Consider the following 16675-nt stretch of genomic DNA (forward strand, 5'->3'; position numbering starts at 1 on the left):
TGAAATACCCTTGAAAACAAACATCCGTGTTTCTTCAACAAATAAATTACAAGGGGAAAAAAGACGAGGAAGCCCACAAAGTTAAAGGAGACTTGTAAGCCATGAACCAATTGCCATGAATAGATTATACTTGGATTCCAACTCGAACAAAACAAAGTATTTTTTAAAATGAGACATCTGGCAACATATGAACAGTGATTAGATATATGACAATATTAAGATTTTTAAATCTTAAAGGAGCGACAGTGTTGTTTTAAACATATGTCTATGTTTATAAAGGAGCCTTATCTTTTGAAGATACATATCAAATATGTATGGATAAAATAATGCACTGTCTGGGCCCTGACCAGTGTGGCGCAGTAGGTTGGGCGTCTTCCTGCAAACCCACAGGCGCAGGCTCGCGTCCCGTCCAGGGCCCAGGCCTGGGTTGTAGATTCAGTTCTGGATCTGCGTGCATTCAAGAGGCAACCAATCAATGTTTCTTTCCCCCCTTTTCTCCCTCCCTTCCCCTCTCTCTGGAATCAATAAAAGAAAAAAAAAATGTAACAGTGTTCTGTCTGGGATTTGCTTCAAATCCAGGAAACATGGGAAAAATGGGTGGGCACATGGGAAGAGAGTTGGGTACATGAAGGTTAATTACACTATTTTGTCTTCTACTGAAATAGGTTTGACATCTGTAAGAAGTTTTCAAAAAACAAAAAGTATCAAAAAACAGCACACACACAGCTGGCCCTTGAATAACAAAGGGGTTAGGAGCGTCAACCCCCACACAATAAAATCCATGCGTGATTCTGACTCCCCAAAAACTTACTTGTCCCTTGGTATCCATGGGGGGTGTTTGTTCCAGGACCACTCCCCCCCCCCCGATACCAAAACCTGCAGACACCCCAGTCCCCTGGGTGAGATGGCAGAGGCAATGCACGCCGTCAGCCCTGCACCTGCGGCCCCGACCCCTGCCCGCGGGCCAGAAGCAGCGCGGTGTTCACCGAGAAACCTCGCGTGTACGTGGACCGGCACAGTTCCCACCTGTGTTGTCCAAGGGCCAGCTGTCTGTTTATACCTGTAAGTAGATCTAAGAATTCGTATCACATAGTCATCTAATCATAATACGATGAAAGTGGAAATAAATCACAAAACTATAGTTCAAACCCCGTAATATTTGGAAGCTAAAAAACCCTTTTATGAGCTCAGAAGAATACTTAATACAAATCAAAAACCTTCAAATCTGAGAGACGGCACAAGCCAACACAAGCTGCCTGGGCCCCTCAGGAACACACCCGCCCCAGACGCACGCAGCAGAGAAAAGGGAGACGGGGGTTGGGGAAAACCAGCAGTCCCCCAAGCAGGAAAAAATAATAAAGCTAAGAACAGAAATTTATGAAAGAGAAAATTAAGAAACAATAGAGGGAACTCCAAAGCCTGCTTTTTAAAAACACATTGAATTGTTGGCAAGACTAAATCCAAGAGAAAATGTAGATATAAACAACTAAATACAGTAGAAATTTTTAAAAAATAACTACCCTATTTTCATCCTTTCAATAAGAAATATGAAAACTTAACATGTCACCATTCCCCAGCCATGTAGCCAACACCTCAACTTGCAGCTCAACTGACGCACACAGCCAACAACCGCAGCGGCAGCAGCGCTGCGGGCTCCTCAGCGAGCGGCTGGCCGCGTGGGGTCCCGAAAGCTAACAGCAGCCCAAATGCCCAACTCTGGCAGCAGAGTCTGGGGAAGAAAGGCCTGACGCAGGAGCCAATCACATTATCGCAAAAATAATCCCAATCTAAAAGCCGGGGGTGGCGGTGGGGATGGGGGGTGCGGCTGATGGCTTCAGCTCACATACAGAACTATCCACACTTCAGACACTCCCAAATGCTTATTCTTTCAAAGTAGGGCCTCAGACCCTCCCCCAGCTCCCCACAAACCTCCTTTGGAAATGCTAGCGATTTTGGAAGCCAATGTTTTTCCAGATTCAGGTCCAGAAGACAATTCAATGTGATCCACAGATTCAACCTATAGGCAAATGCATATCAGACAAATAACTGTTATGAATTTTATACTGTGATAATTTCAAAATATTGCCAACAATTTTATGTAGGTTATAAACATTTGCATTAATGCAACCAATGAAAGAAATGGGTATTTTTACTTACAGTTTAACTGATTCAACCTTTTCAGCGGCCCGGAAAATAGTATTATAGGATTTTAGAATGGGGAGTGGTGTTAACTACCATCTAGACAAAACCTTTTACTTTAAAGATGAGAGAATGAGGCCCAGAGAGTCAGTGACTTTCTCAGAGGCCGAGCATGGATCTGAACCCAGGCCTCCAGGGCTCCTAGTCAGTGCCTGTCCACAGTACCCCCGCCTCCTCCGGGCCTGCACGCTGTCTTCTTAACTAAAAGGGTCAAGTCAAAACCTGTGCTCCTGTGTGCGCTCTGTAGAAGGGTGATAACATCTTAAACCAAACCTTTCACTTAAATCGATGCTATTTCCTTCAAAGAAGTCACCTTGGAAGACTAACCCCTAACAGCCTACTGTCTTACCCCATGTATTTTTTCAGTGTAGTTTCTCACATGTTCACCCTTAACTTTTTAATGTGTGTTAAGTATTTGGATTAAAGAGATACTATAAACCTAGTAGGTACATCTTTAAAATGTCAACATGCTAGCAACCTGGAATAGTTGTTAGGTAAGTCAACAACGGAATTCTTATCCTGGAGACCAATGTGCATTTCTCACTATGAGGTTTTAACACTTTCAAACTATTTTCATTATTTGTTCTTTAGTCTTTATTTTATATACATTGTACTTCCTTAAAAAGGGCAGGATATTTGTACAAAGTAATAAATTAATATTTGGAACTTCCTTTTTAGTTGTCTATCATGATAAACCAATGCACATAAACATTAATCTTCTTCTTATGAATACTTTTTAAAGATACAAAGAACTTCTAGGGACTACAAATCCATTGTATAAAATATTAAAAAGAAACTGAGAATTCCAAATATAAGAACAATATTTAAAAAGTTATAAAAATCTTGCTGCAGAAAATGATAATTAGGAAATAGGTTTGGTTCAACCCACATTCTGGTTTTATAATTCATCTATTTCTCTTCCTGGTAGGAAGCATAGGTCCACTTAAAAGCTCAGGCAGCGGTTCTCAGCTGAGGCGCTTCAGCCGCTCTCCCACGCAGGGGTATCTGGCCATGTCTGCAGACATTTTTTGTTATCACAGCAGGGGCTAGGGAGAGCCGACAGTCCGCGGGCACAGACGAGGACCGCGACCAAGCAGCCCTTGGCGCACAGCCAGCCCACCGCAGCACGAATCATCCGGCCCAAACGTCGAGTGCTGACGGTGAGAGACCCCGGACTAAAGAAACTGAATTTCCCAATCTTTTGAAAAATCAGTATAAAATCATATCATACTACATGGCTAGTAATGCAGTAGTAAACAAAAACTGACAGAAAGACAGTCCACCTCATCGCAGGGCCGGTCCAGCAGCGTGCGCTGGGGGAAGTCCTGCTCGATGTTCGCAGCGATGCTCTGTATGGCCAGCAGCTGCTCGTCCATCTTCCGGAGCTGAGAGGCAAGGCGCCCCAGCCGGCCGGCCGCTGCAGAGCCGGGCACGGGACGCGCAGCCGAGACGCCCTGCAGCAGCTCCCGCAGGAGGAAACCCCGCAGCTCATCCGTCTCTGCAGTGTCTGCCTTTGAGCGCTGATCTTCACGTTGAAGACCTGGCTTTGCTATATCTAAGTATTAATAAGGGTAATATCAGAACTGATTATAATGAGGGAGAAGTAAATCCTGATGAGCTCACTTTTTGGAAGATCTCAATTTAAGTCAGCATAACATTCCCTTCCAAATAAGTTTTAAGTTAATATGCTTAGAAATACCATTTCAGCTTCTTGACTTCTGAGACTTGTGTTTGTTGTGAGAGATGGAATTTGGTAACAGTGTTACTATGACCACAGACCACCATATTACATGGCAGTTTGAATGTTACTTTTACCCTCTGCTACAAAAATATACTTTGTCAAAAGGCAACGTTAATATCTTTTTGACTTTTTAAAACTACTTGAAAACCAACATCACACAATAAAAGCTAGACCACTCTACACGGGACTCAAGCAAACATTAAACCTCTCAAATATTTTACAATAATGCAACCTGATTTATGACTATAAAATTCAGTCCTTTACTAATAAAGTACTGCTAGTGCCCTGGCTAGTGTGGCTCAGTGGACTGAGTGCCGGCCTGCAAACCAAAGTGCACAGGCCTGGGTAGCAGACCAGGTCCCCGGTAGGGGGCATACGAGAGGCAACCACACATTGATGTTTCTTTCCCCCTCTTTCCCTCCCTTCCCCTCTCTTAAAAATAAACAAAATCATTTTTTTAAAAAAGTACTGTTGGCAACCATGCCTGTCTATTTTTTCTATGTGCTATTTCAGAATTTCCTACCTTTTTAAATATAAGAATTCCTTCTTAACATCCAAAAGCTCATGAAATCCCACAGGATATTTATTGCTAACATCATTAATTGAGAAAAGACACAGGCACAAATGTATCTGTGTTCTCCTTGCAAAATACCCGTGGGTCCCAGAACTGAACCCATGACTCTATTTTATTTACTTCCTGTCCCCTATCCCCTTAGCAAGGGAAAAGCCTTTTTCTGTATTATTTTGCAATCACCGCGTGTTTTGCTTATTTCTAACACAGCAGTAACTGGGGCAGGGGAGAGTCGAGCTGTACACCTAAGGCACTCGCCTCTGCCCTGCTCTCTGTCCGATGGTGCAGGTGGGGAGATGCGAGACTCCGCCACTTCTGTAACGCCCACTCTCCAACTTCTTCCGTCCAGACGGGACGGAGACACTTCTGCAGGTTGAAAAAGTGAGTCCACAGCAGAGCTGGCAGATTCTACCAAGAATACAAAAGACATACAAAATTTGATTCTAAACTTCTAAACAAGGTATTTGGAAGATTACAGAATATTTCTAAATATGAACATAAACATCCAAAAGTACAGTGCATTTTCAGGAGAGCCAGGAGATGTAAGTAGGGTTAACAATGCTACATTAAAGAATTTTTCAAAATGTTTTTAAAATTTATTTTAAAAGTAGGAAAAAATTATTACCTTGGCTCTTAAAATTGCTCAGGGGAACAGCATTAGTAACTGAGGCTGCCAGGCAATGCAACTCTGCTGAAGACGGGACTCCCAGGCGCTGTTCGATGTTATGGTCACCTGAAGGCTCTTTGACAGGTAACCCCTGGAGTTCATCAGCTTCGATGTCGATCACATTTATGTAAGTGTGTCCAGCCTGAGCCACAGGACAAAGAGGGTTGCATTCTTTCCCTCTGCATGGCCGCTCTGCCTGCCCCCTCCCCTTAGAAAAGGTTTAATTCCGAAGGCAAGGAGAGCTCAGAGGAGCCTCCTTCAGGGAAAACTGCAGGAAGCGTGTGCTACGACCTTAGTTTACGTGCTACGACCTTAGTTTACAATACTTCAGGCATAATATTTAAATCTTAATTTTTTGACCCTTCCAGCAAAGCTACACAGGTACTATCTGTAGCCTCCTTTCGTCAATACCATTGAAGAATGAGGATGGCCGTAATACATTTCAGCATAAAGGTATCATTAAAATTTCTGAATAAAACCCAAACCAAATTCGGTACCGCATCAGAGGCCAAAGGTGACAAAGGTCTTTCTGCCACTTCAGTGGGAAGCCTGAGATTTACAGATCCATCTGGAGCTGCTGGCTGAGGAACATTCAAAGGCTCACATTCTGAAAGTTAAAAAAGAAAAATCAGGAATATAAAAAAAATCTGTAAATAGCTCTAAGTCATTAACTTAGTAATAACAAGTTAGCAACAAACAACATAATGTTATTTATTGAAAAATCTAAGTAGATTTTCACAGGTATAATTTACCCTAGAGTAATTCTTTAAAAAAGAAAAGATGATTTTATTTTTAGAGGGAGGAGAAGGGTGGGAGCAAGAGAGGGAGAGAAACCGTGATGCGTGAGGGCTGCCTCTCGCCCATCCCCCGCTGGGGCCCTGGCTCACAACCCAGGCACGTGCCCTCACAGGAAATGGGGGGATTGAATTGGTGACCTTTCAGTCCAGTTCACTGATTAGTGACTCAATCAGTGACTCGATCCACTGAGCCACACCAGCCAGGGGTAGAGTAATCCTTAATCGAATGCAGATCGACTACTGCTTTTCTCGTGTGATTGAGTCACAAGAATAATAAATTATCTAAGTCATGTCAAGAAATGCTGCATTTCCTATTTTAATTTCAGATAATATTAAGTCATGCTTGTTTAGTTAGGAGAATTTCAATTAAATCACCTTTTAGTAAATTAACCCGTAACTAATTTCTCCTTAGCTTTCAACATTGTTCACCTGTTAATTTTAATAGCTTAATTGAGAGACAAATCACATCCATTAAAAAAAGTACAATTCAGTGGTTTTTAGTAAATTCACAGAGCCCATGGCTAAATTTTACCACTTAAAATGTTTAACATCTAAATTGTATAAAACTCATTAGCTTATTAAAAAGTAAAATAAAGAAACCTGTCACAGGAGGTTGGCAGACAGTCTGACTCTGTGCCTTTTGTCCTAGGACTCTATTTCCCAGCATTTTATTTTGAATAGAACATTCCTTTCACATTTCATACGCAAAATATAACTCATTGTCATATTGAGTACCAGAAACTTGGTATCAAGGATTGAATTTAAACCACATGAAACACTAGAAAAAAGAAAAGTGAAATACTTAAAGTATCATTTTATCTCTAATAAATTGATTGGTTTAAGTGCATTTTTATGGAGGGCAGTTACCCCCATTTTAACATCATACACACATAATCTTTAACCAGTCATGCTTTCTGAGGAAAAATAAAAAAGAAATCACACCTGATATGGAAGAAATGATTTGTTCATTTTTACGACATTCAGAAACAGTCTCTTGAGAAGCAGCTTCTTTATCTTGTAATCAGAAAATTTGAGGCAAAAGAAAAAATAGAAAAAGGATTTCACAAACGGAAAAAAGTCAAATATATAAATGCAGATTTTTTAGATATTGGGTATAAAAGGTAAAAAAGTAGACTAACATCTTAAAATTTTAATTTTTAAAAATTAATGATAAAAATTAAATAATAATAAAATCTGAAATTATCCTTATCTCCTGGGCCTAACTACTGGGATGAATAACAGACCCTAGCAAACAGGCTGCGACTTTAGAAGAGCCAGCAGCAGAGAACTTCTCAAAGGTCCATTGACTAACGTCTTGAAGATGAGCAGCAGACGTATGAAAAGATGCTCAATGTCACTACTCATCAGAGAGATGCAAACTGAAACCACAGTGAGATACCACCTGACACCTGCCAGAAGAGCCATCTACAAACAGGTGCTGGCGAGGCTGTGGAGAAAAGGGAGCCCCAGTGCACTGCTGGGGGGATGCAGACTGGGGCAGCCACTGGGGAAAGCAGCGTGGAGTTCCTAAAAAAATTAAAAATGGAACTGCCTTATGACCCAGCAATTCCACTTCTGAGTATATATATATCCAAAGAAGCCCAAAACACTACTTCGAAAAAATATATTCACCCCTATGTTCATTGCAGCATCATTTACAAGAGCCAAGACATGGAAGCAACCCAAGTGCCCATCAATAGATGAGTGGATAAAAAAGTAGTGGTACATATATAAAATAGAATATTACTGGGCCATAAAGAAGAATGAAATCTTACCATTTGCAACAGAATGGATGGGCCTACCTAGGGGGTATTATGGCTAAGTGAAATAAGTCAGAGAAAGAAAAATACCATATGGTTTCACTTATATGTGGAATCTAAACAACAATATAAACAAAAAAAAAAACAACACAGACTCATAGACGCAGAGAATGAACTGATAACGGCAGAGGGAAGGGGGGCTACGGGCTGGGTGAAAAAGGCGCAGGGACCGAGAAGCACAAATCGGTAGTTACGTACTAGTCACGGGGGTGTAAAGTGCAGCATAGGGAATAGAGTCAATAATTGTGTAATAGCTACATACAGTGCCGTGTGGGTGCTGGCATCAGGGGGAACACTTTGTACAGTATGTGATTGTCTAACTGCTATGCTGTACACCTGAAACTAATACAAAGGACTGAATGTATAATTAAAAAAAGTAAAATTAAAATAAAAAGAATGTCTCAAATGCACATTATCATTACTTCATCACCAAACAGCTTGTACATGCTCAATCTTATTCAGGAAGAAACAAAAATTAAAAAAGTGAGATGCCTTTCTTTAACCTTTCAAAGAGTTAGCTAAATCGCAGCAATGACAAAAAAAAGGCCCTTATACAACATAACTCATTGAAGCATTATCTATCGGAGAAAAATACTAGAAACCATTAATGCATTTAACAATAAGGAATTAGTTAAATTTTTATGGCACATATGGAAGAAGCAATATGCTTACAACGTACTTTTTGATGACATGAAAATGTCGGGCCTCAGTAGACATCAAAGTGAAAAGCAAAGGACACAAAATACAGGTAGCCCTTGCCATCCACACCGAACCCCCTCCTGAGGACGCGCCGTGCAGTCAGATACCAGGAGGTTTGACTGCGCTGTTCCAAACGGCAGGGAGCTGGCCCAGCCCAGCCGCCACTCCCACACCTCATAAACAGCTCTCAACCCCGAACACCTGCCCACCAAGGATCGCCAAATCAAAAGCATTTTAAACATCACTTCTTAACTAACATTCATATAATCCATTAATTGGTGTGCGATGTGCAATAATGCTGAGCATACCAGACACAGATCATCTTCAATGCTACAGGAAGCTGTATCGGGTTGGCCAAAAAAGTTCGTTCGGTTTCTCCCACAAGACGGCTCTAGTAGTGAGCGGTTAGTTGTCCTTAACTCCATTCAAAACAATTTTGTTAAGATTGTATTGTGATGGCTGTCATATCAGCATGCATTTATAGAAAACTTATCAAATGGTGAATTTTTGTGTAGCCATTTTAATAATGAAAATGGAAGAAAATACATGACATTTTCAACATGTTATGCAGCATTATTTCAAGAAAGGTTGAAACACAAAAAGAAAAGACTTCAGCAGTGTATGGAGATGGCGCTGTGAATGAGCAAACGTGTCAGAAGTGATTTGCAAAGTTTCATGCTGGAGATTTCTCACTGGACGATGCTCTATGGTTGGGTAGACCAGATGAAGTTGACAGTGATCAAATCGAGATATTAATTGAGAACAATCAATGTTATACCACGTGGGAGATAGCCCACAAACTCAAAATATCCAAATCAAGCACTGAAAAACCATTCACACCAGCTAGGTCATCTTTATTGCTTTGATGTCGGGATTCCACATAAGTTGAGATAAAAACTTTCTTGACCATTGTTTCTGCATGCGATTCTCCGCTGAAACAAAAGCATTCTGTTCTTAAAGCTAATTGTGACGGGCAATGAAAAGTGGATACTTTACAACAAAGTGGAACGGAAGAGACAATGGGGCAAACAAAAGGAACCCCCACCAACCACACCAAACGCTGGTCTTCATCCAAAGAAGGTGATGTTGTGTAAATGGTGGAATTGGAAGGAAGTCCTCTTTTATGAGTGCCTTCCGGAAAACCTAATGATCAATTCCAACAAGCAGTGCTCCCAATTAGACCAGCTGAAAGCAGCACTCAACGAAGAGCATCGGGACTCAGTCAACAGAAAACAATCTTCCATCAGGACAACACAAGACCGTGTGTTTCTTTGATGACCAGGCATACAGCTTGGCTGGGAAGTTCTGATTCACGCACTGCATTCACCAGACATTGCACCTTCAGATTTCCATTTATTTCGGTCTTTACAAAACTTACTCAATGGAAAAAAAATTTCAATTCCCTGGAAGACTGCCAAAAGCACTGAACAGTTCTTTGCTCAAAAAGATAGAAAGCTTTGGGAAGATGGAATTACGAAGTTGCGGGAAAGATGGCAGAAGGTAGTGGAACAAAATGGTGAATACATTGTTCAATGAAATTATGGGTGAAAATGAAAAATGTGTCTTTTAGTTTTACATAAACCTGAACGAACTCTGTGGCCAATATAATATTATAATGTAAATAAATAATGAAATAATATGTGAAGAATACCTTCCTAATGGCAAGTGTCCCAAGGTACCAGGAAAAAAAAACAAACCCTGGAACCCATCAAGGGTTAAATTCTCAGGGAAAACGGCAGCGATCTCTGGCCGATGAGAGTTCAGATGGTGAGGGAGTGCACTGGTGCTATGTGCGTGCACATCTATGTAAAATGTACAAATGGCAAAAACATCAATACAATACTCCTGAGTGGTGTGATTACAGTTAATTTCAGATTCATTGCTTGAGACATTATCCATTCTACAATGATGGTATATTATTTTGAAACCATACCAATAAATATTTTGCAATAATATTAAATTAGAGGTTTAAAAAGGCACTTAAGTGGTCCCATGCACATATATAAAAGAATTACTGCAACACAAAGGGCAGAGAACTATCTTTACAAAGAAGCCTGCCAGACGGCATGCCAAATAGCTTCTCCCACACTTAGTCCCTCCGGTCTGGGCACAGTTACATACACCCTTCCCACAGGGGACACAATCTAGTTCTCTTCCTGCCTCAGTTTACCAGCCACAGATCCAGAGCTCTCAATCTTACACATGAATTTCCAGGGAAGGCAATTAACGATACCAAGAGTCCAAATTCAGAACATTACTTCTACTGATTTCAGACGTAGTCCATGGCATTTTTGAGCAAATGTCTCTATTATGTATTAAGTTATCATAAATTCAATTTGAAATTTGATTTTAAGTTTAAAACCTGTAAACTATCTACCAGGGCTGGGGAAAAGACCCTGGGATGAGTCACTGATACCACATAACTTAAAGTTCTCTTTAAATCATTTTCAAGAAAAAGTCTAAATATATTAAACATTGCAAATATATGAACTTTTTAAATTACAGTAAAAAACCTGTTACCTGGGTCTGTATTTGTACTCGCATCCTGACGTTCTAGAGCTTTCTTTCTCACAGAGGCCATGAAATGCAGTCCAGCTGAAGTAGTGACATCGCCTTGCAGCATTTCTCAAATAGAACACGAGACATCAGAGGCCAGCAATGAGGAGCCAGCGCATTACCAGGAGCCCAGAGCCAGAGGGCCTGACTCAAGGGAGGTGAGGTACAGGCATCACCAAAGGGGACTTTCTGAAAGAGGTCGCACCTAAGTGGGCTCCCAAAGGCAGCTCAGTGGAATCAACACCAGAACCATGGGGGACCCCGTGCCCAGCCTAGACGTGGATGCTCTTCTGGCTGAGGACGCCCGGGCCTGCCACGTGGGAAGCGAGGTGGGCGGAGTGCTGTCCTAGAACATGCCACCTCGGCCAGCGTGTGCACAGTGGCTCCGAAGGGCGACCTGGACTGAGGCGAGCGTGCGGCGCTGCTGCAGTGGTGCGCACCCCGTAACGGGGCGGGTGGGGGGGAGCACACCCAGGGATTATGAAGGAGGGAAAATAGGCGAGGGCTTGCAGAAAAGTTCAGCAGGAAGTAGAATCAAAATCCAAAGTCTATTATGGGAGTTTGGGGTTAGATGTGGATGTCCCCGGAAGATCACCCAGGGAGACGAAGTAGAATAAGACATTATCAATTATGGTTATGTTGTAATACGATAAAAAAATATGCATGTGGTCTTTGCCCTTGGTTGCAGGCTCAGAATCCCTAAGCCCTTAGACAGCCCTGAGCAACAGGAGAGTCTCAGGATCCACAGTGAGCCACTTCGGATACGGCTGAGTCTATGCTGATGCAGTGCCCCTGGGCAGGCCCCAAGACAGCTGCCAGGTGGGACTGGCCCAGAGGAACCAGCCACGTGATCGGGGGCTGCCACTATCAGCCCCACCCCATCCCGCCACTGGAGTTCAATCACCAATGGCCCGTGCTGTAATCAATCACACTGATGTAATGAAACTTTAAAAAATCCTGGAACAGCAAGGCTAAGGGGGCTTCTGGGATGATGAGCAAGTGGCGGTGCTGGGAGCGTGGGGCACCAGAGAGGGTGCAGGAGCTCTCTGCCCCCAACCCCCCGCTCCTTGCTCTCTGCAGCTCTTCCATTTGGCTATTCTGGAGCTGCATCCTTTTGAATAAAACTGTAATAATAAATAAAGCCCTTTCCTGAGTTTTGGAACTGTTCTAGCAAATCAGCAAACCTGGAAGGGGTGGTCATGGGAACCCCCAAAGTTGCAGCTGACCAGGCAGAAATACTGATATCTGGGGCCTCATGTACAGCTTGTATCTGAAATGGGGAGTCTTTTAGGACTGAGCCCTTAACCTGTGGGATCTGTGTTAACTCTATTAGTGTTAGAATTAAATTGAGTTAATTATATGACACCCAGTTTGTGTCAAAGAATTGGATAATTACCCTATTTTGCCATGTATAATGTGCACTTTTTGTCTAAATTTTTGAGGGGAAAATAAGGATACACATTATTCATGGGTAGTATGAATTCTGGATCTATATAGATGTTTTTAATTCTTTTATTTAAGTTTATGCATTAAATTAAAAGTGTAACTCTAGGAAGCAATAATGATATCTGTATGCAAAGTAAATACCGTGGTATACGATTTGTTTCTAAATATAAATAAATAAATTGAATTTAAAAATTAAAATGATTTTTTTCCTGAAAGTTTGGCCAAAAATGTGGGTGTACAGTATACATGGGGGCACATTATACACAGCAAAATACAGTATTGTTGTTTGGAATGACACAATATTCACTCACTGGAGTACTATGCAGTCATTAAAAATGACATTGTAAAAAAAAATGACATTGTAGAATATCGTCTGACTACTAGTTTGTAAACACAAGTAATTTATAAACAAATAGAAGAGGTATTCTTTATATACAGGAATCCAGTGGCACAATCAGTTAGTACGCAGTGTATTAACACCCATCAATGTATCTGCAGATACATGTGAGCAGGGGAATTAAAAAAATAAACCCTAAAAGAATATAACACTGGTTATCTTAGACAGAAAGATCACGGGAGATTTAAGTATTCTTTTTATTCCCTATGTGTATTTTTAAAATTTTCTCCAGTAAGCATGGATTACCTTTCAGAGGCCAAAAAAAAAAAAGTTATTAAGAAAGAAAAAGGAGTTTTAAGACAAGTGAGTGGGAAAGGAGAATACAGGTGGATTAAGAAGCTGAGGGACAGAAGCTCAGCAGGTCAGCGAGGGTCAGTGAGGAGACAGCTGTGTGGTTCTGATGCAGAGGCCAGATACAGGACAATGTCACTGAGAAAGAGAGGGGCCTGGTCAGGGGCTAAGTGAGGAAATGGGGCGAGAGGTGACAGGTGAATCAAGGGTGACTCCACCAGTCAAGAGAATGGCCATATCACAACAGAAAATGTCAGTTTAAAATCTGGACATGTGGAATTTAAGGTGAGAGTAGAAAAGAAAGAGGAGAGAGGGCAGATGTATATCTGAGCATCATCTAAATAATTTAGGAGCTGAAGTCAAGAGAGCAAATGGCCTCATGTGCCCAGGAGTGTTTGTGGGTGCATGTGTGAAAATCACCGAGGAGAAAGCCTTGGGGTATACATACATTCATTCAGTGGCAAGAAATAAACTGACCAATTGAAGAAAGAAAATTATTTCTATTTACTATCCATAAGCAGGTTATCTTTTCAGAACTGATTGTTTTTTACTTTAACGTGCGTGTATTTTCTATGATGAATTTGACCTTAGGCATGTTCTTCCATAACTTCCTTTCAGGCCTTATATATATCAGTGTGCTATCTGAGATTCTAATTAATTGCACTGCTCTACTGTAGTGGCTGGCAATCTTGCTCTGTGAAGGGCCAGACAGTGAGTATTTTTGGCTTCGTGAACCCTGTGGTGCCTTTTTGCAACAGCTGAACCCTGCTGCAGTGTGAAAGGTGTCACAGACAAGGTGTAAACAAAAGGGCATCGCTGCATTTCAATAAAATTTGATTTACAAAAACAGGCACGGTCTGGATCTGGCCTGTGGGCCATCACTTGTCAAGGAGCACTCTACCGCATAACCCATCAACACCCCCCCATCTTGTCAACGATAATGTGAAAATAATTTAGTCCCATCATTATATACATATTTCTAGATCTCTAGAAAGCTGAGGTTAACTCTGAACTTAGGCATTACACGGACCATGCATATACATACCAAGAGGAATTTCAAAGCTGTCCAAAGGCTGTGAACCACGATGTTCTTGTTGCTCCTAAATGAATCCGCAAGTGATCAAAGATTAACTCAATGGCATTTATTACTTTGAAAAAAATACATAATAGCTATGAGAACTGTTAATTCTTAGGAACAGGTTCAAATCCCCTAATTCCAGAGATATTTATTTACTCTTTCAAAGTATTTACTGTATCAAAGAAACTCTACAAAGGAATTCACAAAACACAGACGTCAAACAATAAAGAAAAAGCCTTCCCAATTTAATACAGTAACTAAATTCCGAAGTGCCACTCTCTCCCGCAGAGCGGTCCTACCACCCAGGGGCACCCCCGTCGTACCAGAGTTATTCACGGACTCAGCCGAGCCTGCAGACATGCTTTGGGGGACCTCAGGAACAAGTGTGCCTTTTAAAAATTCATGTAAACAAAACTGTTTCAGTTTAATCTGTTGTTGCAAAAAATAGGTGAATAGGGCTGTCAGATTTAGAAGGAATACTTGGAAAGACCTGATTTAAAATATAGGCAGCAATAAGTGAGGAGAGGGGGACGTTCTAGTGAAGGAATGTGTGGGCACGGACAACAGGGGGGGAGCTGACTGCGGGGGTGGCGGGGGCAGGGGGAGGCGGGGGCAAACTGGAACAAGTGTGAGAGAACAATAATAAAGTAAAATAAATAAGTAAAATAAAATAAACTAGACTGAGTTAAACAGCAGAACATAGAGGAAGGCTTTTCAGAAATTACAGACCCTGAATCTTGAACGCCTTCAAACTTGGAATTACAAATTAAAAAAGATGCTGACCAGTTTGAACCAACCATGGATGGAGAACTGGACGCCTGGATCTGCTCCTTGCTCTGCTACTGTGTTTCTCCTGGGGAGTCACTTAATCTAACTTTACCAAAATAATCCTCTGTATCATCTCAATGATTTGTGAATACAAAGTGGGATATTAGATATATAGACTGGTTTTTAAAATGTAAACATACTCCTAAAATATGAAAAAATAAAATAAAATACAGGTTACATAATAAACCTGTACTGGGGACATCTTAGAGGCACCTAAAAGAAGTAAGTTCACTGACATAAGAGAAACCCAAATAACCTGGGCGGTTGCTCTAAACCGCAAAGTCCGATTTACCATCCAGTGCCTTCCACTGCACAACGGTGTCCCTCCTGTTTTTTGGAGGGACAGGGCAGGGAGTCCTGTCATTCAGGAGGCACCGACTCTGCCAGTCACAACCAGGGGTATCCAGCGAGGAGAAGACTAGGGGCGCCGCAGCAACACCCTGAACTCTGCACACGTGCGCCCTGGGGCGCGCAGCAGCCATACGTACCTGGGGTCGCAGGCCTACTTCTGAATCCTCCTCTGGCTGGAAAGTCACACCTGGTCTTGTCCCTAGTTTCTCTGATCGTGTCTCTTGCAGCTCTCTCTCAGCTCGTCGTCTTTGCCTGTGAAAAACAACAGTGTCAAGTATATTTTAACTATTTTAGTAACATCCATTTTTCACTTGTATCATGCTATATAGGTAAACAGTTATGAAACTTTTGTCAATAAATTACTTCCAATGGATTTAATTAAATTTTCAAGATCATCTGCCATAATATAAGCAAATAGGGCAGAAGCTAGAGACACATGAGAGTTATTTCTAGCTCCTCTATTACTAAACTGATTTTCTGTATAAGTCGTGGGAATCTCAGGTCAAAATTACACCCTGCAGGTAATTTTCAAACTCCTTTTCCTGCAGATTCTAAGCTGTCCCCAGAAACCCTACTGGACACCTCCATTCACCTATTTGAAGAAGTTCAGCACACTTAGTCCCCTCAGTGAAACCCCAGCAAGGGGTAGGGGAGGGTGCCAGGGAAGAGGGAAAGTTAGACGACTTCCTTTCAAGAGGGAACACCGGGAAAAGATGGAAGGAAGGAACCATTTCCGGAAAGAGCACACTGACAACAGAATTTAGGGTCTGATAAATGTAAAAATATTAAAGTATTTTCTAGAGTCAGTAACAACCTGATAGTCGATACACATGGTCAACATCCATTATGAGTAAAATGCTAGGAAGGCCCCTCACTGAAGTCCCAGCTCCTTTCTACGTGCACATCTCTCAGTGCCTGGGATAGTCCCCCGTCACTTCCCCTCCTGCCTCCTGGAGACGGGTAGGAGGACAGGGTGAGAGGAGTGACAAGGAGTCTCCGCTCAGTATGTTGCAGAGGACACGGACTGTCGCGTGGGAGAGCCAGTGTCTGTGCTGCAAAGATCACTGTTCAGTCTCTTACAGGAAAGTGTAAAAGAATCCTCCAGCCCAAGAGTGCCAGGAAAGGAGCTCATCTAATGGGAAAAATAACAGTGTTTGTCTCTCACAGCACAGGAATTTTCCTCGTCACAAGATGTGTTCAAATGCAAGACATCTGACAAGTCTGCGATAGTGTT

The 16675-nt window shown here is 41.8% G+C and overlaps 1 protein-coding gene across 1 annotated transcript in view; it reads right to left on the bottom strand.

Moving 5' to 3' along the window:
- The window catches only part of CPLANE1 (ciliogenesis and planar polarity effector complex subunit 1), an 85023-nt gene that overhangs the window by 16382 nt on the left and 51966 nt on the right, over nucleotides 1–16675 (bottom strand). Inside the window, exons 38-46 of the mRNA XM_054583998.1 lie at nucleotides 15579–15693; nucleotides 14230–14284; nucleotides 11015–11119; nucleotides 6918–6989; nucleotides 5676–5785; nucleotides 5137–5320; nucleotides 4770–4919; nucleotides 3483–3754; nucleotides 1930–2017 (exon numbers count right to left, since the gene is read on the bottom strand). Of these exons, the coding sequence (XP_054439973.1) occupies nucleotides 1930–2017; nucleotides 3483–3754; nucleotides 4770–4919; nucleotides 5137–5320; nucleotides 5676–5785; nucleotides 6918–6989; nucleotides 11015–11119; nucleotides 14230–14284; nucleotides 15579–15693 (1151 nt within the window). The remainder of the gene's footprint in view (nucleotides 1–1929; nucleotides 2018–3482; nucleotides 3755–4769; nucleotides 4920–5136; nucleotides 5321–5675; nucleotides 5786–6917; nucleotides 6990–11014; nucleotides 11120–14229; nucleotides 14285–15578; nucleotides 15694–16675) is intronic.

Source organism: Pteronotus mesoamericanus, unplaced genomic scaffold (genome assembly GCF_021234165.1).
Source record: "Pteronotus mesoamericanus isolate MK-2021 breed Mesoamerican mustached bat unplaced genomic scaffold, CSHL_Meso_final contig_75, whole genome shotgun sequence".
NCBI lineage: Eukaryota > Metazoa > Chordata > Mammalia > Chiroptera > Mormoopidae > Pteronotus > Pteronotus mesoamericanus.